Genomic DNA, 24,350 nt, shown 5'->3' with positions numbered 1-24,350 from the left:
GTTGCATTCAACCTATCATATGGTTAGAAATGTAAAGGAGATACGATAAACAGATATGTGATTACTCTAAATAACAGCAAAACAACGGTAAATCAGCAAATGTGAAATGTTTTTTTTCATTCGCTGAGACTCGAACCCTTGCTAGTGTGATGTCGAGACGACACCATTTACACTGTGTCCAGCGCTCTAGACCACACGGCTACCTTGACTGAACTAAGATTCAGCTGCATGTGTATCGATGGACTAGTGTTACATGTCCTCGTCAGTAGAATATAGAATTATAGCACTGTATATGATATATTATGCATGAAGATGAAATTGACTAAGTAGACTTATAATATTAATTTGTGTATTTTTTCTCGCCCTTAACGTTCCTCGGATATTTCTCGTTGGACGTAAAACAAACAATCATTCATTCATTCAATGTAAAATTGAAAAATGAGTTTGTATAAAATAGAGTTTGATAAATAATGGCAAATCAGAAGAAATAAGTAGAAACTTAATTGTAAATATCTTTAAAAATGGAAAACAACATGTTTAATAATGTATTGCGTCCAAAGCGATTTTCTGGATTTCCTTCATCCGGAACGATCAAAACCAAACATTTGAAATCCTTAGACAGAAAATCGTTGAAGAGCTTTACGTCACAAATACCTAAAATAAATAGCCAAATTCATTTAAAGCCAACTTTGCCTGAGGGAGTTCAAACCTTAGTTTTATAATAATTTCAAAAATTTACAAACGGACAATTTTGGTGAAGTTTTTAAAATCATGTCAGTACCGAAGAACCGACTACTTAACTGATGATACCCCCGGGGACTGACTGACCAGCAGAGGTATCGACCGAGTGAAATAAAAATGGAAAACAACACGTTTAGTAATTTAAAGATTGATAATAAAAGATCAAAACAAAGACTAGGAAACCCAACTTTACAATCCTAAACCATTAAAAGTCCATCTGTAATAAGACTGATACATAGAATCTAAAAACCCTAAAACGGATCTCAAATATGGAACAAACTATAATATCAACATAATGGTCGCCTATTCAAATACAATTCAAAAAATTATATTTTCAAAATTAAGAAATAATATATGTTCAACATGTTGTTTTGGTAAATTTATTTCATGCGTGCGACACATGATGCTACTGCGGATCTGTACAATAACCTGAAAACAGAAAAAAAATGAAGTTTCAACATCTAAAGCGTGTTTATTCTTTTAAAAAAAAACAAGTTCGAAGGAATAATGGGAGTCATGAGGTAGATAAGATTGATGCACAAAGGTAAAAACATGTTCCTAAAAATAGAAGTTCTAGATTCGTAGGCTTTTTCTTTTTTGCCATGATCACATTTTATTTAATTTGACTTCGTGTAGACCTTGTATGCCTTTGGCAGTGTTCTTGAAATGTTTTCTAAAAATTTCACTTCCATTTGTAAGTATACACACCTAGTTCTCCGAGAGGCATATCATAAATACCTCTGCCTTTACATATTAATGGTGAGCTACATGGACACTCAAATGCCAGTTGGTCAGGTGGATATGATGCTGAACCATATCTAACGGAACATTCTAAAATGACATATTGTAAATCGACACAAAAAATTGTAGTAAAAGTACATTTTATTAATTTGCACCAATTTTTTGAACTATAAAGTAATGAATAAAACCTTGCTTTCATTGTTGGCTTCTTCCTTGTATTTTCCAAAAAGGATAAAAAGGGAAACTAAATTATTTTTTTTAATCTTTCTATACTGTTACTGATACTATTTAACGGGTTTGTAAGAACATGAGCAACACGACGGGTGCCACATATAGAGCAGGACCACCTAAGATCTCCCCCAGTTTTAAGTGGGGTCAGGTTGCTCAGTCTTCAGTTTTCTATGTTGTTTTTTGTGTACTATAATTTGTCTGTTTGTCTTTTTCATTTTTTAGACATGGCGCTGTCAGTTTATTTTCGATTTATAAGTGTGACTCCTCTGGTATCTTTCGTCCCTCTTTTACGCTAATCTTTGTCGAAAAAAAAGGTAAAAATAATTAAATGAATTGAATACATTTATATTGAGAATATTTTAAGGAAATGTTTTTGCAACTGTTTAATGCAACTCCCAGTACAATGCAGATTGAAGACAAATTTTACCACAACAGCAGCACCGTTGCTTTTGATGGCATTAAGAACAAATTGAAATGTATCGATGAATATGCTAAATTCTATGAACAAACCTTTCTGTAAAAAACGTTTTCCGTTATTTCACGTTCAATTGGACCTACATGTCATCTATATCTTCAATAAAGATTGATTGATTGATTGATTGCATAACGTCACTTTCAACACTTTTGACATATTTCGTGGCGGTCAGTTTTAATTGGTTTAGGAAGTCGGAGTCCCCGGAGAGAACAACTGCCCTTCGGTAGGAAAACTGACATTCCTAGTCAATTACAAATAGATTCGAGAGCCCCTATCCAGTGTTGGATTCCAACTCACAACTTTAGTGTTAACTGGTTAGTTATACAGATGTTGCAATACTTAAGACTACTATACAATCGAAGCCCCGCGTCGTTTTAATAAAGGATTGCTAATATATTTATTATTGTACGTAAAACAACATATCTAAAATCAAATGTTTTTGTTTGTATAGGTGTTATACCACTAACTCATAGTACTTCATATCCGGTTGCATACGAAAAAGGGTAGAAAAATATTTTTGTTTTGAATTTGATAGTTGTATAAATTTAATCCTACATTTCGTTGCATTAACAAAGGGGTGAACAGTTTGATTGGTTATCTTCAAATGCTTAAGAAATTATATACAATGGATTTTTTTTAGATTTTGTGAATGTCTGTATTACTGAATAGGACAAAACTTTACTCATACCAAGTACGTCTTTTATTAATCAAATTATATATATATATACAAACATATTATTTTACCTGATGTTTCAGTTCCAAGTTGTTGACAGCGTCCTTGCATCCTAAGGTCAACAAATCTTTTTCCATCAGGCTGTATTATATTGATACAGCATTCATTGGCAGCACAGTCTTTTGGTGAATTACATGGTGTTGGAACTGCCAGCTGTTTTGAAATAATATTAAAAAGATCACAATAGATCAATAAGGCAAGATCTACTCTTTTGTTTTTTTCAAATGTGACCGTTTTTGGTGTTGAATTTAGAATCATCACGTCTATTGATACTCAAAGAATTTCACTACCTTTTTATGAACATTGTAACACAATACTCACAACTGTAAAATAGCACACTGCAAATATGCAAAGAGAAGATTTAAGCTCCATAATAAATATGTCTATTATATAGAACAACAGATAAGAAAGGTTTGTTGACACTCATTACTGTTCTTGTCTATGAACATGGCGTCCACAATTACGTTCCAAATAAAGATTAGAAGATGTTGTATGAAGGTCAATTGTAATGATGTCACTATCAATAAAGATCATAGGTCGTATATGTGATGGTCACAGTACGGTCTTCAACAATGAGAAATGTTCATACCGCATAGTAAGCCATAAAAGGTCCCGATACTACCTATACACTGACTGACCTTAAAAATGCAACGCTTATTTTGTAGATTTTTTTTACCAAATTATGTTTGATTCTCATACAACTACTAATAGGTTTACATACTTCTTTCTCTTTAGAAAAAAATCAACATCTGACTTATCTGTGATTATTGAACATACCGGATTATTGAAGTCGAACGAATTTCTGAAACCAAAATTTGGAACCCATAAAAGATTTTGTCAGTTTGAATTTCTTTGTGAAACAGTTCTTTCAATCATTGACCACACTAAATCAGTTAAAAAATGTTGCATCATTATATTGCCAAGACTGATGAATAAAAACATGAATTGGCCCATAAGAATACTGCAAATATATAAAAAGGTGTACGTGCAGCAACCAAACAATTTGACGTCAGAATCGCGCCTTACTGTCCTTCTGACAACGATATCGGTAGATGAGATTTTTTGAAGACCATCAATGAACAGATCAACATGTAGTGACAAAGCAACAGAATATGATTTCGCAACGTCATTTGCGATACATGTTTACGGCTGCCACGTCATCTACTAATCAAATTGCGAAAACCCATTGCGCACAGATTCATGCCATAACTGTTTCCCATAAACCAAACTGCCAAAGAATCGACAGCAGAAAAACCTTTAAAGTCCTAAAGTTTCAACCGCATAATTGCCAAACCCAATTGTAATGGGTGGAACAACGGCAAAATCAGAAAGTGCAAAACAGAACCCCAAACATGCCAAATAGAGTTGACTGACCTTTCTGACAATGATTTTGGTTTTTATTACATACAGTCGTTGTTTTTGACGGTGACACGTTCATTGGTAAGGGGAAAAGCAGGGTTTCAGTGTAAACCACATGATATGAATATACATGATCTAATTTATCATTCCTAAATTAGTTCTCGTCCTGAACATCTGATATATTTGCCACTGGACGTAAAGCAACCAACATTCAATAACTCCATACAACGTAAAATCAAAATGCGTTTTGATGAGATATGTTAGGATAAATAAAGGCATAAGCTGAAACAAGAAGAAACTTTTTTTATTGAAATATATTTAATATAGAAATTATTAACAAAAAAAAACAAAACAAGAGACTAGGTAACGCAACTTACAATTGCTAATCATAAGCCATTAAAGGCCCATCTGTAATAAGATGGTTAAAAATAATCCAGAAACCCTAAAACGGATCTCTAGACTGGGATAATGTACCCCGATATCAAACCATTTTTGAAACGATTATTCATATCAACAAAATATTTACAACAATAATAATTTGGTTATTCAGCATTAGATTATAACGGCAAACAATCATATGAAAAAATATAAATAAAATCTCGGCACCTCATACGAGGCCTTAAAATTGCATAATAAGAAACTCATGCATAAAAAATTTGGGATTTGGTATTTTAAATGCATGCACCTTTTATTTTAGGAATGGAAAATGTAGTCCTCTGTCGTAATATGAAAGATTTATGATTTTAAAGTCATATGTTATGTGGATGGAGAGTTGTCTCATTGCACTCACACCACATCTTCCTATATCTATATGCACATCAAACGAAAAAATAAATATGCATACGTTTTTTTTATAACTAAATGTATAGTTTTCATTGTAAAACTTATGTACATATACTTTTTTTTCTAGTTTTCCTTATGCAGGTAACCTTAGCGCGACCGTACTCGTAAAAATCCGGTGATCACAATACGCAGGAATCTGTCATTAGAATAACCTATTATCAAAATGTACATATTATACACGAGCGCAATATCCATGCTCCTTTGTTGAATATTTACTATAAGATGACAATCGGTCAACTACGGCTTCAAAAACCATCAATTAATTAGCTGCCATATTCTCACTTCATTACAGTTAGAGAAAAAAAAAAATATACGATTATACGATATGTTCACGTAAAAAATGATAAAATCGTGCACGGAAGACTAAGTTAATGGCACATTCATGCATTGGGTCGAAATTGGATAAACATTATGTTTCGCCAGTCACTCATTTCTTCATATGACTTTAAATGAAAATTATCTGTTTTTTTGCAATCGTATTGGATACCGTTTTTTTGTGGTGTGGTCAAGTTCAACAAATCTGCGAGCTTTAAATCCTCCCCTTACCTGCATAACAGCTGATGTAACGGTACGACATACAAACAAATTATAATATCACTTAGAAAGGGCAAGACACTGTTAGATTAACGCAAAGAACTTTAAATCATCTAACAACAAGAATCTGTCCATAGTACACGCGGATGCCTCACTCGCACTACTATTTTCAATGTTCAGTGAACCATGAAATGAATGTTAAAACTCTACTTTGGAGTTACAATTAGAAAGATCATATCACAAGGAACATGTGTGCTAAGTTCAAAGTTGATTACCTTGATCTAAAACTTTAACATGAAGCGGAACAGACGGACGAACGAACGGACGAACGCACAGACCAGAAATGATAATGTCCCTCTAGATCTACTATCGTAAGTGGGGCATAAAATGAAAAGAAAGTTGCCAATCTAAAACAACTGGCAGTTACTAAAAGATAGACAAGATCCAATAAGAACTCCTAAATAAACAGTGCACGTTTCCCTTACAAATTACCAATGTTTGCATTTCATTTTTTTGCAATGTTTTCCCTTATATTACGACATTCATGGAATGTCTGTTTTTATCCTTATGTGCATAATGGCGGCGTTGCAACAACAGTGATTGCGTCACCAAAATCTATAAATGTTTAACAACACTTGTCGTTTGTACTCCAATATCACAACAATCGTGGTTTCTTGGAAACTCTTTCCAAAAGACCGACGAATCGTCAGACGTGTCAGAGCTCGAAGTTGAAGCAGACTTGTAGCTACGAGTGCTTTCTGTTAAAGAATCATTCACTTTACGTTTTAAAGAAGATCTGTGTATTTCTTTATGGCTTCGCAAGGAATTTACTGCGTATAAAATTCCTGGATTTTTGCTGAATTTTTTGTTCATGTCTACTTTTCTGAACTTTTCTACTTTCCGTCTGCATGCCTTCCCTCTATTTTTTTTGTTATGACTACATTCATCACTGGTGTATTGTTTTGTAACATTCAATATTCTGTTGTCGATCTTTCTTTGAATTCCCTTCTTTACCGGTTCTTTATCCTGTACATGTTCATACTCATTTTCTATAACAAGATAAGTAGTGACGTCATAACTGCATCCACGATCATTGAACTTCTGCCAATGAGTTAAACGCGAGTTGACAAATTTAAGTACACATAAACAAACAACAATAGTAATTGCTATTGTTATTACCAAAATCCATATCCAGTTTGGAATACTTCGATCGATATAGTCATTGTCATGTCGAGGTGTCACAGATGATGTTTCGTCAGTCGAGTTTTGCACTTCATTTAGCTCTTCGATGATGGATACATTCGGTATCATTCTGAAATTAAGTTAAAATGGAACAATTTTAATTTACGATAAACATTGAGCTACAAGTTCAGGAAATATGATAGTAAACATAGTTTTTGTGTATTACATGTTGGTTGTTTTATACTACCGAAGCCGCAAAGCTGAGACACTGATGGAACTTCCGTCAGAGTCATTATTGACACACATGATTTCAACCACCAAATAATTAATTGATATTGATATGGCAAAGCCAATGCTTTGTAGCGTAAACCCCATACTTTATTATGATAGAAAAATAGAATAGAAGGGACAATTCTACTATGTAAATAACAAGCAAGGAAATTTCTGCGAAATAAAGTCCTTTTTAAGGAGGGTTAGTGGATTAATTTATAAAGGTGGACTATCCATTTTGAAGAAGTGGTAAAGTTTATGTTTTGCTTTCGAAAACAAACAAAAAATAAGAGAAGAATATTAGATTCTCTGAAAGTTTCATTGAAAATCAGACACGTCTAAGACGGATAAACAAAAGCAACAAGTAACAAATCCCAACGAAAACAAAAGAGATGTGGAATAAACCATAGGGATAGTAAAGTCTAAAACGAACTGATTATGCCCAGCATAGCAAAAATGAAAAAGGAATAATAGACAAAATGCAATAACCGTATAGAAATATAAAGACTGAGGAAAATGAACCATTCAAATCCATGGTTGATCTCATATGCTTCGGAAGGGGCCGCGGAACCTACAAACCAACTCAACGGTTGGCCACACCGGTTTCAATGTTTCTAAACTTGAATAGTGGGGATGCATTAAATTAGTAATAAAAGAAACTTACATTCGAAGTCATAGAACTGTCTCAAATCCATTTATATGATATGTCAATAAATATCTGTCTGTCCTTGTACTAAGTTATATAAACATGTCTGAAAGAAATAATATAATTATCAGTAATCAATTTAAATTGATTGGTCTAAATTAGGTCAAGTATAAATATACATGAACTACAAATCTAGTTAAAATATTCACAATATAATTACATTAAACCATTGTTCTATCTTTGTATGGTATTTAAATATGGGAATATCATGATCAATTATTCAAAATATTTAGTAGATGCTTCTTCAAGGATAGCGAAACGATTTGTTAGAAATAAAACTATGGCCGCATTTCTTTCTAACCAAAATTTTGTAACATTGTGTCGCGTGTGTTGTTGGTTTCTAAACTCTACTAAAGTAGAAACAAATACATCGTTTAATAAGTCTTACTGACCCTGTTTGAACTTTCAATAATGCATGCAAATGATGTTGGTAAACAGACGTTTTACAAACGTAGAAACAAATACTTCGTGTAATTATGTTGAGGTAAGAAACAAATGTAGCGATTAAAACAAACGACAGACGTCAAACTGCAGACGCATTTTTATCGTTTGCATAGTTTGTCAAAGTTTATGTAAAGAAATAATCAAAACATGTGCGCGCTTAGTCGTTTGCATCGTTTGCGTAAGAAAGAAAAGTACTCAAAATTTCATTGGGGGGGGGGGGGAGGGGGGGGGGGGGGGTTGCGCATATACATAATCTCAAAAGTACTAGCCCAGACTTTTATCATTGCACTGATATGAAGATATGATAACATTCATGGCTAAATTTATATCTTATCTTCAGTTATTCTTTGTTTAATATAAACCATAATTGAGAAAAGAAATGGAGAATGTGTCAAAGAGACAAAAACACGACTAAAAAGCATAAGACAGGCCTAGGCTAACAATGGGTCTTCAACACAGCGGGAAAATCCCATACCTGGAGGCGGGCTTCAGTTAACTCCACAAATGTGTACACGTTCAGTGAAAATGGACAGACGCAAATTACACTGATCTAAAGATTGTCTTCATTATATGAAAATCCAGCACCAGGTTTTTCTGCATATTTATATCAATTTTGAATATATTCCATTGCATATATAATTCGTCTTTGACATTCATGAAATACTTGCTACTGAACATTGTACAAAGTTGTTTAACTGAAAAAATATCAAATAGACTCTGCAAATGTCATTCATTTTTATTTTACCTATTTTCTTTAAGTTGTTTTCTCCGTATTTTATAGGTTTTAACTTCTTTGGCTTTTTTCCTCAAAAATGCATACAAAAATCTTTCAAACATAACGTTATGCAGTGGTTCTCGTTTAGTGCTGTCTATCGTATTTGGTTTTAGTAAATTGTTGTGTACATAAATCATAAATGATTGTCATTTTTTTCATTTGAATTGTTTTTCATTATCCATTTCGGGACCTCTTATATTTGTATATCCGTTTTGAATTTTCCTCGGAGTTCAGTATTTTTGTGATTTTTCTTTTTCGGGTATCATAGGGAATTCTAGCATCTTATTGTAGCACAATTCTCGATTTAAGTGACCCCATGGCGCTGTTGAATAATATAATTATACAATGTTGTTTTAATGCTCTATCCCAAACAGCAATCAGAATTGAACTGTGATATTTGATCATTTCATTTAAATTTCTACCTTAACTAATTAATGAAGTTGAAATCATCCCTTCGTAATGGTTGGTTGGTTGATTGCTATGGAATAACCGTTTCACAAATTGTGTCGGATATGTTCCTTACGTTGTAACTTCAATCCCCTTCCCTTTCATGAATGTGTCCTACCGAATTAGACTATTTACCGCATTTGTTATCAAATATGCAACACGACGGGTGCCACATGTGGAGCAGGATCTGCTTAGCCTTCCGGGGTACCTGAGATCACCCCTAGTTTTTGGTGGGGTTCGTGTTGTTTATTCTTTAGTTTTCTATGTTGTGTCATGTGTACTATTGTTTGTCTGTTTGTCTTTTCATATTTAGCAATGGCTTTGTCAGGTTATTTTCGATATATGAGTTTGACTGTTCCTTTGGTATCTTTCGTCCCTCTTTTTATGTTAACTCTATTATGAAGGCTAGTGAAGATCAACAAATCATAATAAAAAAAACTTTTTATATTAAATCAGAATAAATTCATACTTTAAATTCAAATGAAAATAGTTTTTAGTTAAACAATTTGCGAATGTGATAAACATTTTTTGTTATGATTATTCCATGAAACAATCTAAATTGAAATGTTATATATATATATATATATGATGTATCGTTGAGTTCCTGGGTTCCATTTCAAAATAAAATATTTTTTTAATAGATTGTTAGCATGTGATTCACAAATGAAATTTTGCTGTTAATTTTGATTTTTCTTAAGTTATTTTCATAGATCAATTATTCTTTTTCAGCTATGTTATTATAGATTCATCTTATAATTTTATGCTGAAAGATAACATGTTATAAAAAGACTTTTTTGAGTTGGTATATAGAACACTTACAATCCTCCATGATACACTGGTATTAAAGAGATAATCGTAACTGCAATTACGATTATCCCAATATGGCGACGGCAATTCCGGAGCACCGTTACGATTCAAATATAATGTAATGGTATAGAAAAAAACCTTGCAGCTGAGTAACTATTGACAAAAGACATGCTACGTTTGAGAAAAATGACTAAAGATTTTACCTATATCTGCCGTCGCCATATTGGGATAATCGTAATTGCAGTTACGATTATCTCTTTAATACCAGTGATGATAAATCAATTGTACTCATTAAAAAAGAAAATGTGGTATGATTGTCAATGAGACAACACTGCACAAGAGATCGAATGACACATAAATTAAAACGACTATAGGTCACCTTACGGCATTGAACAATGAGCAAAGCCCAAACCGCATAATCAGCTGTAAAAAGCCTCGAAATGACAAAAGAAAACAATTCAAACGAGAAAACTAACGGCCTAATTTATGTACAAAAAATGAAAGAAAAACAAATCTGTAAACACATCTTCAAACGACAACCATTGAATTACAGGCTTCTGACTTGGCTAACCACAAACATACAGAATGTGACGGGGTTAAACATGTTAGCAGGGCCCTCAAATAAAAACTGCAAAATACGTTTTTAAATGTATTTTTAATGTGAATCTTCAACGGTATTCCGTGCAAACTAAAAGTTTTTTTTATTCTTCCCTATTATAAGATGGGAATTCAATATGCATTCAAAGTTAACATTTTTTCTAATCCAGTGTACAAATACTTTTTATTGCATTAAAACATTTCATGATTAACCTCGTTATGGACTTCGCTATTATAACTCTAATAGTTGCCACTGGTCCTACAACAAAAAACAATAATGTTAAGCGTTTCTGTCAAATTGAATATAAACCGCATCCAATATTTAACAGAAGCTTTAAAATCTGTTTCTTAGTACTGCATTAAAACTTAAATAATCAAAACATTGAAGATCGTAAACTTGAACGAACAAATGAAGGTGACTGTATATATTTTTTTTCATTTCTCCAATTTTGTCATAGAAAAATCCGGAAGATTAATTTCAGAAAATGAGGTTATCATTTATAAATAATGTTATTTATCTGTACATATTAATAAGATAGAGGTAGATATATTGATGATAAAATAGATAAATGTTGACTTGTAGGTTACATTTACGTTGGAATAATAAAGAAAAACAAAGGGCATGCAACTGACCATGACAGTTCATGATGACATTCACACGTATACTTAAGAAATCTTAATATATATAGCATTCAGTTATGAATTTCTATGTCTAGTTATTATAATAATGTTAACATCTTAACGAAGAGTACAAAAATCGTTGCCTGTAATTAATGCTTATGATGTTTTTGCGAAAAGGTTTTTTAAGGATGTACTTAGGTGAGGTTTTGGAATTTGTGTCAAACATTCGGACTCTTTGGTGTTTTTCCATACAATACAATATAAAATATTTTGCCCCATAATACCCATTTTTTTTCATATAAGACTTAATAGCTCATAAAAAGGTCATTTATCAAAATTTTAGAAGATTGTTGATTTTTTTTGTTTTGTTTTGAGACCCAAATAATACCAATGCAAATATAAGGTAAAAGTTCGAGTCAGCCTTTTCCCGCCATTTTTTAAATGTCAAATATCTGGAAAAGGATTCCATGGCCTATCAATATTTTTAGTTTATCTTTATCCTTAATTGATGCTCTACCAACTTATACTATCAGTTTTGATTTATTAATTTATTAATTTTTACCTAACCTCACCTAAGTACATCTTTAAACAGCATACTAGTGGTTTTTATAGATTTTTTAAAAACAAGTTATCAATGTGTTTCATCTCCAACAATTGCCACCTTAGTCTATCCATGCAATACATGAGAAGAATAACATAATTATGACTGAAACGAAGACTGTGTCCACTAATTATGAAACAAAAGGAGTCTAGATATTAAAGTGCAGTTGTTAAAAAAATTGCAACAAAGTGCGCGAATTAAATAAAGGCAAAATATATAAAAATAAAGTGACGCTCTCTACACATTAAGACTCCTTTCAACATCTCTTTAAAAGGTCCGTAATAAATCTGTTGCAAGACAAATTTACCTCCCTACCCAGTATACCATCATTTTCTAGTAACAGTATACATTTTTCGACCTTCATCCCGGACTATCATATTACATATATTAACAGGACCGTTACAGTTACCTATTGTTATTAATGCATTTTGTTTTGCCTTGAACATGCATGAAATATTTGCCACTGGACTTTAAGCAATTAACAATAACTCAATATGTTCACCAGGTCAATAGTTCACTATAAACAAGGTCAATGTTAGAATTGTTTTTTTAACGAATCTAGTGGTATTCCATTACACCACAATGAGACATTTTGTTATTCAACCTTTTTTTTTTTTAAATTTGCATAATACAGTTTGCGGTGCATTACGTTTGCGCGCATTACCATTACATTTTTGCGCAAAAATCATTACGTTTGAACGCAGCTTTTGGTAACAATTGCGCGCATTTTTTGACAAGTAAACTCAGGTAAAATACAGGTGATATTACTTATTTATTTATAATTTGTTCTATTATTTACAAGTAGAAGTACTCATTCCGTAATCAAAAGCAGCGCAAACGTAAAACATTTGAATCCCAAAATGCGCGCAAACGTAGTGCGCCCACAGTTTGAATATCCAGTTTCGATAAACCTGTTAATAGAAATATCAAAGGCTTTGAGTCGTGCTGGTTGTTTCACGACTTTGTTATCCTGTTGGTGTTAATGAGACACTTCTTTCAGAGGCATTTCTTTTGAAGATTTCATTTTTCGTATCAATATTCTGAAAGAGAATATGTTAATTGTGTATCATTTGTTCAATCAGATTTCATCATTAAAAAAGATTAAAAAAGAAAATTGAATCGGAGGCATTTGATATATTTGACCAATGATACATATTTGAATATTTTTAAACAGTTGATTTTCATGTTGATCTTTTTAACTTACATAAGTACCATGTCCTAATAGCCTCAGAGATGACTTTGAATGCGTTAGTTTGACGTAGTTCTTATGAATTTTCCTTTTTAAGCAAGTCAGAATTTTATTTCGGACAACCCGTCAGATGTTCCATTTAAATGGACATTGCGGAATCATCGGTTCTACAATTTTGGTTTCAACTAAGTAGATTGCGTTTTCAAATATTTTGCATTTTTCATCATTTTTGTGACTGATCGTCCATTGCTATCTTCGTATTTCAATAAAAATAAAACTCTCTCAGAACTAGATTTGAAGCAGTGTTTTCAAACAGGCATCTATTTTGCCTGTTTCTCGGTGTTTTTTTTTAATATTGATTATACCTTAGTTTTCCTGTTTGAATGGTTTTACACTAGTTATATTGGTGTCCTAATGGCTTTCTGTTCGATGTGAGCTAAGGCTCTTGTTGAAGGCCGGAATTTGACTTGTAATGCTTTACTTTTACAAATTGTGACTTGGATGGATAGTTGCCTCACAACACATCTAATATCTAGATCAAGGTGATTACATCATAAAAATAAATTTGAAGTTACTTACAAACAAAGAATGATGGCTACTACATTGTACCCGGCGTTCACAAAGAAAATTGTTCCTTTATAAACCTCTACCGTGGCTCTATATATTGCATTAGCAGTGACCGAACCAGTCATATTCACTATGGCTTCAACTGCAGCCATACTTCCAAATAACGAACCTGCAAAATTGCAATACAAACTGTCATATAAAAAAAAGAAGATGTGGTATGATTGCCAATGAGACAACTCTCCACAAAAGACCAAAATGACACAGAACTTAACAGCCATAGGTCTCCGTAGCGACTTCAACAATGAGCAAAGCCAATACCGCATAGTCAGCAATAAAAGGCACCGAAATGACAACATAAAACAATTCAAACGAGAAAAATAACGGCATAATTTATGTAAAAACATCATGTCGTCCAATTTCTCTGGCGTGTGTTAACACAAATATATAATTTAATACACATTTATTCTAAAAACAGTTGTTGGCATGAAACGGGTTATGTTCTTCTCATATATGTTAAAAAATTAAAACAACGACATTTACAATGTTACAATCTCATTTGACATAACACAATATTAATTTTGATTTCCCCGGAATTTAACAATAATAAGCACAGTTTAATTATCTATAGTGTCCACCATTTTCAATACTCACAACTCACGCATGTTTAAATACATGTTTCATTTTTCTATAGCATGCACACTTTTTTCACTTTTATTGACAAGCTTACTGAGATTAGATGAATTAAATTAATTCATTGATATAATTAGACGATTTAATTGATATCTGCTGGTGACAGGTGTCTTTTTTTAACCAAATCGTTTGCATATGGATATTTCCCTTTTAACAAGACTATCAAAAAATATCATCATCCAATAAAATTGATACAGATATTACGAAATGATGTATGATTTCCACTGAGACACATTTCCACTAGAGCTGAAATGACTTAATAGTAAGCAACTATCGTCAACTGTATTGCCTTAAATAATGAGACCCATACATCAAAGCAAACTTTAAAGGGCACAGAAATAACATATGCAATAAAGTAAAAAACATTAAACGAAAAACATCTTTGTTTTATTGCAAAAAGAGATAACATACTCCTGACTTACACTCAAAAAAATATGGCATAGTTGTACATGTTAGCGGGAGCTCAATCTTTTCCAATCATTAACAATGCTTGGTTGTGGGATGTTTCAGCATGCCTTGTTCCACGTTTTGTCAACTTTTGCTTTTCATACACTTCTTTAGAAACGCTAATATTTAATCATCAGATTTATTAAGTTATTTCCTTCAAACACATCTTTAGATGTCAACCCTATATAAACCTGGCACACTTTAAAAAGGATCAGAGTCAAAACAAGTTTTGAAAAAGAGATATTACACGGTGACAGTTCTGTTGCTCAAACTTCATCAATCAAATAGGTTCCGGTACACACAATTATCTTGGTATATGTATTGCTTATTCTAAAAACAGTTGTTGGCATGACACGGGTTATGTTCTTCTCATATATGTTATGATGGTATGATACTAAACCCCTAACGGGAAGGATTGTGCCTTATGTTCATATGATGAAATCATAATCTTTCAGTCAGTTTAATTGAAGTCTGGAGCTGGCATGTCAGTTAACTGCTAGTAGTCTGTTGTTATTTATGTATTATTGTCATTTTGTTTATTTTCTTTGGTTACATCCTCTGACATCAGACTCGGACTTCTCTTGAACTGAATTTTAATGTGCGTATTGTTATGCGTTTACTTTTCTACATCGGTTAGGGGGAGGGTTGAGATAGCACAAACATGTTTAACCCCGCCGCATTTTTTGCGCCTGTCTCAAGTCAGGAGCCTCTGGCCTTTGTTAGTCTTGTATTATTTTTATTTTAGTTTCTTGTGTACAATTTGGAAATTAGTATGGCGTTCATTATCACTGAACTAGTATATATTTGTTTAGGGGCCAGCTGAAGGACGCCTCCGGGTGCGGGAATTTCTCGCTACATTGAAGACCTGTTGGTGACCTTCTGCTGTTTTTTTTTTATTTGGTCGGGTTGTTGTCCCTTTGACACATTCCCCATTTCCATTCTCAATTTTAATATCTCTTCTACAGTATACTATATACTAGTGCAAGAGACAGTAAAAGTTTTTGTAAACAGTCACCGGCTTCTCAATGCTTTTAACAACATTCATTTATAATAAATATGCACATTTCATACTTGAACTATTAAGTACAGCGTGTTTTCATCTTCACGTAAAGGAAAACGGAAAAGTGCCTAAATATAATTTACCGTATAGGTCAGAATATGTAGTAAGTTGAATTTTTAACCGAATTCTTCACCGAATGAATGAATATTTCTTGCAGAAACACACATACTGTTATATTTAAATAACGTTATATATATAAAGTGACAATAATGATAGAAAACAGACAGCTACATAATAAGGTCATAACAACTGTTATATATGCAGTTATAATTCGTTCTCTTAGATTCGATGTCGCATATACGAATAATAGTTTAAATTAGTAAAATAATTAAAAAAAATACCGAACTTCTCTGAAATTTATAAACGGAATGTTCCCAGGCAAATGGCAACATCAAAAGCTCAAACACATCAAATCAAACGAATGAATAACAACTGTCATATTCCTGACATCGTACAGACATTTTCTTATGTAGAAAATGTCGTATTAAACCTTTTTTATTCCTCGATAAATCTCTAATTTGTATGACAGTCGTATAAAATTCCATTATACTGACAACGATGTGTGAGCAGAAAGTTACCTTGCAGATCAGGTGGTGTCAGTTTAGACATTGTACCTCTCATCATCGGCATTGCTAAGGTACTTCCCACACCAATAACAGGTACTGTAATTAAAAATTAAAACCAATACCATTTTGCATTGCGGGGCTACTTCCCACACGAATCACAGTTACTGCAGCTTAAATTTTAAAAAAAACTAACATAATTTAATGTTGCGAATGTACTTCCAACACCAATCACATGTACTGCAATTTAAAGTTAAAAAAATTCCACCCAAACATCATTTAATGTTGCGAAGGTACTTCCAACACCAATCACAGGTACTGCAATTTAAAGTAAGAAAAATCCCACCCAACCACAGGTACTGCAATTTAAAGTAAGAAAAATCCCCCCCCCCCCAACATCATTTAATATTGCGAAGGTACTTCCCAAACGAATCACAGGTACTGCAATTAAAATAAAAACCCATCATTTAACATTGCAAAGGTACTTCACACCAATAACAGCTACTGTAATTTGAAATAAGAAATCATCATAATTTGGCATTGTTATGGTACTACTCACACCACAAACAGGCACTGCAGTTTGAAATAAAAAAATAACACTATCATTCGCATTGCTAAAGAACTTCCCACACAAATATCAAGTACTGTACATGTAATTCAAAATTAAAAATACAACAGCATTGGCGTTGCTAAGGTACTACCTACACCAATAACAGGTACTGTGATTTAAAATTAAAAAAAAACATCATCATAATGAAATCTCATTAAAAAAATAAACAACACAACTTACTGAAATCTTATATAGGCACAAACATCATCACATCGTATGCTTCCAAACGTTATATTTAAACGTTTGGGCTTTAGCATACTAAAGTATAGTTTATTGAAAACGAAAAACATTATACGAATCAAAACGTTTTCCATAATTTAATAAGGAGACAAACATAATTTGGCAAAAAGAAAAAAACAACAAAAGACCGGAAAAAGCAGAATGTTTAGGAATATATAAATATTTTCTCATTCTCATGATATATACAACAAATTAATAATCCTGAAACGTTACTTGTACAAACCTAAATACAGCATTAAGCTATTATTGGTAAACCCTTGCCATATCAGCGACAACGCAGAAGTGACACTACCGACAAGAGCAATAACTTGGTCTGTGGTGCAAAGATGAAATAACTTTATCATTAGTATACATGCAACACATCCAACAAGAGTCTCTATGGTTCCGAAATTTCCTACTTTTACATTACTCCAGCAGAATGGCGAACCTAGCTCGTACAACATGGTCACGTTACCACTTCCAAGTGAGAAATCCGTTAAAATGAAAATACTAATTGCAAGAATGAAAAGCCATTTGTTTGCCATAGAAGATACCTTTGACGTGTAAAAATCGGTCATCTTTTTCATATTATGTATAATTGGAGTGGCGGGTCGTCTTTTAGAAAGCGGAAGCGTTTCCGGTAGAAGTAGTAAAACAACAACAATTCCTAAAATAGTAACGATCTCCGATAATAACACGGGAATAAGAAATCCTTTTGTATATTTTATAAGATAACCAGATAATAATGATGATAATAATGATCCGACTTCAAAACTTGTCTCCATAACCCCAATAGCAAAAGATCTTTGTTTCCCGCCTTTAGTAAGATCAGATATAAAACAAAGAGTCATAGCAAGTGATGCAATCCACAGACCGCCACAACCTTCAACCATGAAAAAAGGAATAAACCAGTTCATAGTTAATTCATAGTATATTCCAATAGAGCATAGTAAGCTTTTAAGCATCGTCCCTAGAAGAGGTGGCAGGAAAAATAATTTTCTTCCGTACACATCACTATACGACACGATATTAATACTGACGAATATGGATGGAATATTTGACGCAAGTGTGCAATATATTGACCATTTTGATTGTAGTTCTTGAACTCTTAGTTGTTGCTTGTAGGCATTTGTACTTGTATTTAACGCACACCCTGTCCCGTTACCGGTATCATCGTCCATTCCATTCGGATATTGTTCTTTCGTTATAGCTAAGTAAGCATATTCGTTTAGCACATACATATTTAGAATATACGAAAACATATGTATCATTAACACGGAACCGACAATTACAAACGACCATCTTCCACTATGTGTTTTCCCTATGTGACTGGTTCTAACAGACGCGTTTGGAATAAGTGGTTCGTCGTCGGCCATAGTCGGGGAGCGATTCATCACTTCAATAAATTTAAAATTTAAAATTTAAATCACATAGTATACGTATGATCATGTATATTTCATACTATGTGTTTGTTATCTTGTTTACGGTAGAAAATATCTAATCATCACCTATTTTGTATCTACAAACTTAAGGTTAAAATATAATTAGGCCATTGACTATCATGTCATAGATTGGGGTTAGGAACATAAATTAGAAATAAAGAAATTACGAAATATATAATTAGAATCCATTTGGGAATAACAAAAACAAGCAGTTTATCACGAAAAACAAGAATATAGCTATGTTATAAAAACAAAATATGTGACCTACTAATGATACTGGGAAGATCCAGAACAACTTTTCAGTTTTATTGGATTAATCAAAGTAAGCAATGACAAACTCAAATCAACATGAATAGTACCATACAAATATTACATGTTTGCAGGTTCTAGAATACCATCTCACATATTAAAATTGAATCATGCATAATTGCACCTTATGTATTCCCCTAGCTTCTAATTTTGATTTTTTGCTGCTATTCAAAGTCTTTTTATTTTTATCAAAGGCGTGAGGCAATCCTTGCAATCGTCTGCTGCTTTACGTAAATCTGTCCAGCGTTGTGTGTTAAAAGTTAATTGAGATATATTTTATTTTTTTACAGGAATGTACATAGTATATACACAAAGCACTTATAGTACATTGGCCAATATGAAGTTTTGATATTAAAAGCAATAATATCTTACTAAATAAAATCCATTAATGGTCGACATTGATTTTAAATTCATGTCCTCCATGACAGTCTTGAACACAAAACTAAATATCTAATAAAAGACAAGTACTGTTCTAAGTATTCGGTACATGTTACTTTGACCAAAGTTCAAGCTTTAACCCTAGGGGATTTTTTTTTGTGTTAGAAAACACTTAAACATAGTTTTTTTTACTATCCACACTGATCCGTGTCCACACTTGTTATGTTATTTTAATGTATTTATATATGTGTTACATTCATTTTCCTGCAATTTATGAAAATGTTTATGTTTGACAATCATTATGTAAAAATCCTAAAAAAATACCTAGTCATTGCGTACAACTCCTTAAATTTTGAAACAGGATTTAACGAATTGCCTTTTCTGTTTCAAATAATATGTAGAAAAAACGATATAATTGAGAAGCGCAATACCAAAAACATAAGATATTGTCAAGAAAATATTTACTGGTTCTAAAAAAATAAGTTAATATTTTTACAGAATTTTTTTAGCGTGACTACGTAAAGTATTTACCAACTTTGTACTTGGTACATTTGTGATTTTCTTGTCATGATTTGTGTATGTTTGCGTTCAGTATCAAATATTTCATTCATATTGAGGACAAGACTAAATTTTTAATAAATCAAATGAGTAAGTTCTGCAATAAATTGACCCGTATGAAAGACTGGAAATCGACTTCCGGCTATAAATGAAGAAACGTTGGATATGGATATAAATGGGGCCTTCTAACAGGTCACCAACTGAAGGGTCAAATATTTCTTAATATTCACACAACCTTGCACTCAAGGCATCAGATAAGACGTCTTTATTGAGAAAATGCTAATTTATATATGCTGATGATAGCTATAGACTTACGGGTCCCCCTGATTTTAACATACAATGTCGTGCTGGGTTATAATACAAACATATGACTATCTTATTCTTGAGAGTTTATACTATTATGATGTTAATGCAGGGGTGGGATCTGGCAATATGATAGGTGGGGTGTTTGGGGGTGGGGGGTTATGACCCTATAATTCTACGTTACACCATATGCCAGCATGTTTCCTGGGATACCACAGCGAAGTTGTGTTTTTTATAAATGGTTTCCTCTGTTTACCAGAGCGGTCAGTTCATTACTGCTACCAGTTTGAATTATTTTACCCTCCGAGTACCGGGGAAAGCGTTATTCAGATATGACCTAGTGTCAGTGTGGGGTGGTGATCCTCGTTCACTCTATTCTCACTAGTGTAACTTTTTTTTTGATATTTCTGTTACCTTAAGAGCACCTACTTGCTAATATTAAAAATGCCTGTGGTGTTTAACGTATTGCTAGACCTCGTTTACTGTTTTTTCCTGCAAAAATATTCCACAAAGTATCTCTTGAATTATTTAAATCTTGCATCAGAATATATATGCGGATTGATTACCTATGAGACAACTCAACTGTTGAAATAGCGTGGGCGTAGACAACCAAAGATGACCGTACAACCCTCAATAATGAGCGAAACCATACCACGTGCGGCCAATTCTATTCAACACTGTATTTCTTGAATTATTTAAATCTTTAATAAACATGATAAATATGAATTAAAGCGTCTACAATTTCCCGAGTATCACTGTTTACGGTAATTCGAAATATATTTCATTTAAGTTCATTTTAATTATTTCAAAACCTTTCAAGTTCAAATGTGAAATCTCAGTAGTTATCATGAACACAACTGCTCCCTTGTTTAATATTATCGATAATTTCAGACATTTTATGATAGCTCATCATTATCGTATGCTCATTCGGCGCTGGTGATTTCATCTTAGGTACTAATATAGCTTAAAAAACTTAAGTTTTCTTATATACGTTTCGTGGACTATAAGTGTGCTCTTTATTTTCGCGACTGTTCTTCCACTTGTAATCTTTGTAAAAGTTTTGTTTCTTTTTAATGAACAGTTTTTTTAAGTATTATTTTTGTATCAATGGCATCTATCCTTAATCCAATGTTGCCAAATCCACAACATGTTGTCTGTTGAAACTAGTTTTTTGTCATAAATCTGATGCTCATGCCGACAAAGTCTCACGCTCCTTGCGAGTTCGGATCCAGGGTTTTGAAAAAGGGAGAAAGAGAAAGGCACGAAAGACAAACCACCGTTACAACAGTTCACATAGCCATAGGAATTTAGCGAACCTACTCGTTTCTTTGATTGTTAGTTTGTGTTTGTTGTAACTCTGTACTCATTTTTTTACAAAGTAAAAACGGTTTTCCAAGCGCAGTAATATTTTCACGTGGATGATGGTATAGCAAAAACATAATTGAATACTAGTACCTTTTTCGAATTTTGGAGTGATTCACAAGTTAATACTAGACATTTTAAGCCCTTATTTTAGCAAAAAAAGAATCATTAAGGTTTCTCAGAAATTTTATGATATGCCTTAATAATGCAAATGTTTATAACAAAAAATAACTCGGATGATTTAAGGATAGTTGACATAATGCTTCGATAAATACAAAATGAGTAAAGTCTCATTTAAATTTAGAAGATAAACACAATGAAACGAATGGAGTTGTTAAAGAAAAGAATGACTGTATTTCATTTTTTAATAGTAAAAGATCTAAACAAATTCCATAGCTTACATATTGAGATAACGATGCAATTTTCCAGTATTTAGACAGTACATAATTATATGCATTCTGCATAATCAGTAATAACCATCACAGATCCACCAGAACAAATCATTGTGAAAAGAAGTGCCAAAAATATTTGAAAACATCAATATACTAAATAGTTAACAGCTATATATATGACCGTCAATATCATAACAGGTCAACCATGCTTATGTCATTATAACTCTAATTTTAATATATTTTCAATGTTTTGCCCTTTTTCTCTTTGTCTATTGGTTTTCATGATTCAACGTTTCCTAACAAGGAGAAGCGCATTGAATATCACCCGCAGAGCAGGTATTTTTAACTCTTCAGGAGCACCTGGGTATCAGGATGGTGTCGCGTAATCTTTACTTTTTAGTATCGTATTGTGTCCGTCTTTCTTACATTTAGGATTTTTTATGAAGCCATGTTTCCCCCCTTCAAAGAACTTTACAACTTATCAATGATGTGGAGTTAACAATTCAAGGTACATTATTGTAAAATAAGGTTTATAGTTTACCAGATTAACCTCCTTCTTGATAACTATTATCAAATCATATGCAACATAATCAGACAAAAGATAAATCAAGGCAGTAATAAATGTCAAATGTACTGTATGCAAATGATAGAGTAACACATGAAGCTTAGTGACGATGGTTCATCACATGTAACGATTGTATCATCATGGCAATTCTCCAATTAGAAGAACATGTGATCTCCTTACAATTAATCTACAATTAAAAGAACGAAGAAAATATAGCTTCCACTTCTGAGCTATCGGTATATGCAGGTATTTTCTTGTATCATACATTCATAAGATAAGAGTTTAGATCTTTTGCAATGACTTTATATTAAAATACCTTTTCGGATATGTATTAAAGTAGTATGTTACAGTAGTTTATCAAGCTGAGATTGGTAGCCAGGATTTTTGTATTTTATAAAATTACTTTTCAATTAATGATACCATGAATACATGAACAAACTATTGAACGATACACCAGACCATACAAAGTACCAACCACTCCTGTTCCCGGTACATTTTGGTTCTGCGAGCAAAATGATATAACAAATTACCTTAATACAATTAAGTTGTAAACAATTGCCACGATTTGCTTCAAAAGTAGTTTGGTTAATTACAAAACAATCTACAACGACAGTACGTGGTTAAGACTTGAGAAATATTAAAGAAAGTAGTATCCGACAAAGTCCAATATTTTCTACAAGTAGACCTAAACATTCTTCTGACTAAAACAATTATGGGATAGGCATAACATAGTGAAGATTACTTAGAAAGACTATTTACATTGGTCTCAGGGACGAAGAGAAGAAGCGAATGCAAATACTTATTGTTGTTTCAAAATAAATCAGGACATTTAATGCAAAAGAAAACCACAAAGAATCATTTGGATGAAAAAATCAATTGTAATGTTGGTGTAAAAATGCATCAGGTCAGTATTTGTTTTCGAAAGTTTCCCAAAATTAAATCACGACGTTCAGGAACAGTTGCGGCTACAACATTGGAACAGACAGACGGACAAACGAACGAAACGACGAACAGAAGAACAGACGGACTCCCCAGAACACTAAAGGCAACAGTAGTATACGGCTATTCGAAACTCATAAATCGATAGAAAAAAACAAACCCGGGTTACAAACTGAGGGAAATGCATTAAATATAAGAGAAGAACAACGACACAACATTAAAATGTAACATACAGAAACAAACGAAGAAAATCCGACGAGAATAACAAATGTAACAATTTATACCTACCACTTTAGGTAGAGGATAATTCGAAGAATGAAGTACAAAGAACGACACAGATCCGTTTGATAATCGAACAAACCCGTTCTTTAACCTACCGATACCATATGTGGTAAAAACAAAACACATGATAAAAAACCTAAACAGTTCATCTACGATTGTTCAAGTGTCAACAGGATGACCACTAAAGGGAAATACAGGTTACATAATTTAAGAAAGGATAGTGAAGTGTGCTTCCTACTACAGGAACCGAAATATACATTAACTACATGTGTTGGTTAAGCATTAATTGAATTTATCGCTTAACAGCAACACATAAACAACATTCTTCACTTAAAGATTTGATAAAGTCAATGTTAAAAGCAAGTAAG

The 24,350-nt window shown here is 32.7% G+C and overlaps 1 protein-coding gene across 1 annotated transcript; it reads right to left on the bottom strand.

The window, feature by feature from the left end:
• Positions 1-1,147: 1,147 nt before the first annotated feature.
• LOC134727610 (lysosomal proton-coupled steroid conjugate and bile acid symporter SLC46A3-like) lies at positions 1,148-18,828 on the bottom strand. The gene is made up of 7 exons (XM_063591991.1): positions 17,697-18,828; positions 16,639-16,722; positions 13,876-14,032; positions 6,306-6,969; positions 2,933-3,074; positions 1,450-1,572; positions 1,148-1,170 (listed from the first exon to the last, which is right to left on the bottom strand). The coding sequence occupies exons 1-7, from the start codon at positions 18,826-18,828 to the stop codon at positions 1,148-1,150; spliced, it is 2,325 nt and encodes a 774-aa protein (XP_063448061.1).
• Positions 18,829-24,350: the final 5,522 nt, after the last annotated feature.

The sequence above is a fragment of the Mytilus trossulus genome, chromosome 8 (assembly GCF_036588685.1).
Source record: "Mytilus trossulus isolate FHL-02 chromosome 8, PNRI_Mtr1.1.1.hap1, whole genome shotgun sequence".
Lineage (NCBI taxonomy): Eukaryota > Metazoa > Mollusca > Bivalvia > Mytilida > Mytilidae > Mytilus > Mytilus trossulus.
The sequence above is the reverse complement of the archived record's forward strand: the minus strand, read 5'-3'. Positions and strand labels throughout refer to the sequence as shown.

Bases quoted from the DNA above. Each gene is read 5' to 3' on its own strand.
- LOC134727610 (XM_063591991.1), bottom strand. From the start codon at position 18,828: ATGGCCGACGACGAACCACTTATTCCAAACGCGTCTGTTAGAACCAGT. The intron at 6,970-13,875 runs GTAAGTAACTTC...ACTTAATTTCAG, and splicing joins GTAGCCATCATTCTTTGTTT to AATGATACCGAATGTATCCA. The intron at 1,171-1,449 runs GTGTGTATACTT...TTCTGTTTTCAG, and splicing joins TATGCCTCTCGGAGAACTAG to GTTATTGTACAGATCCGCAG.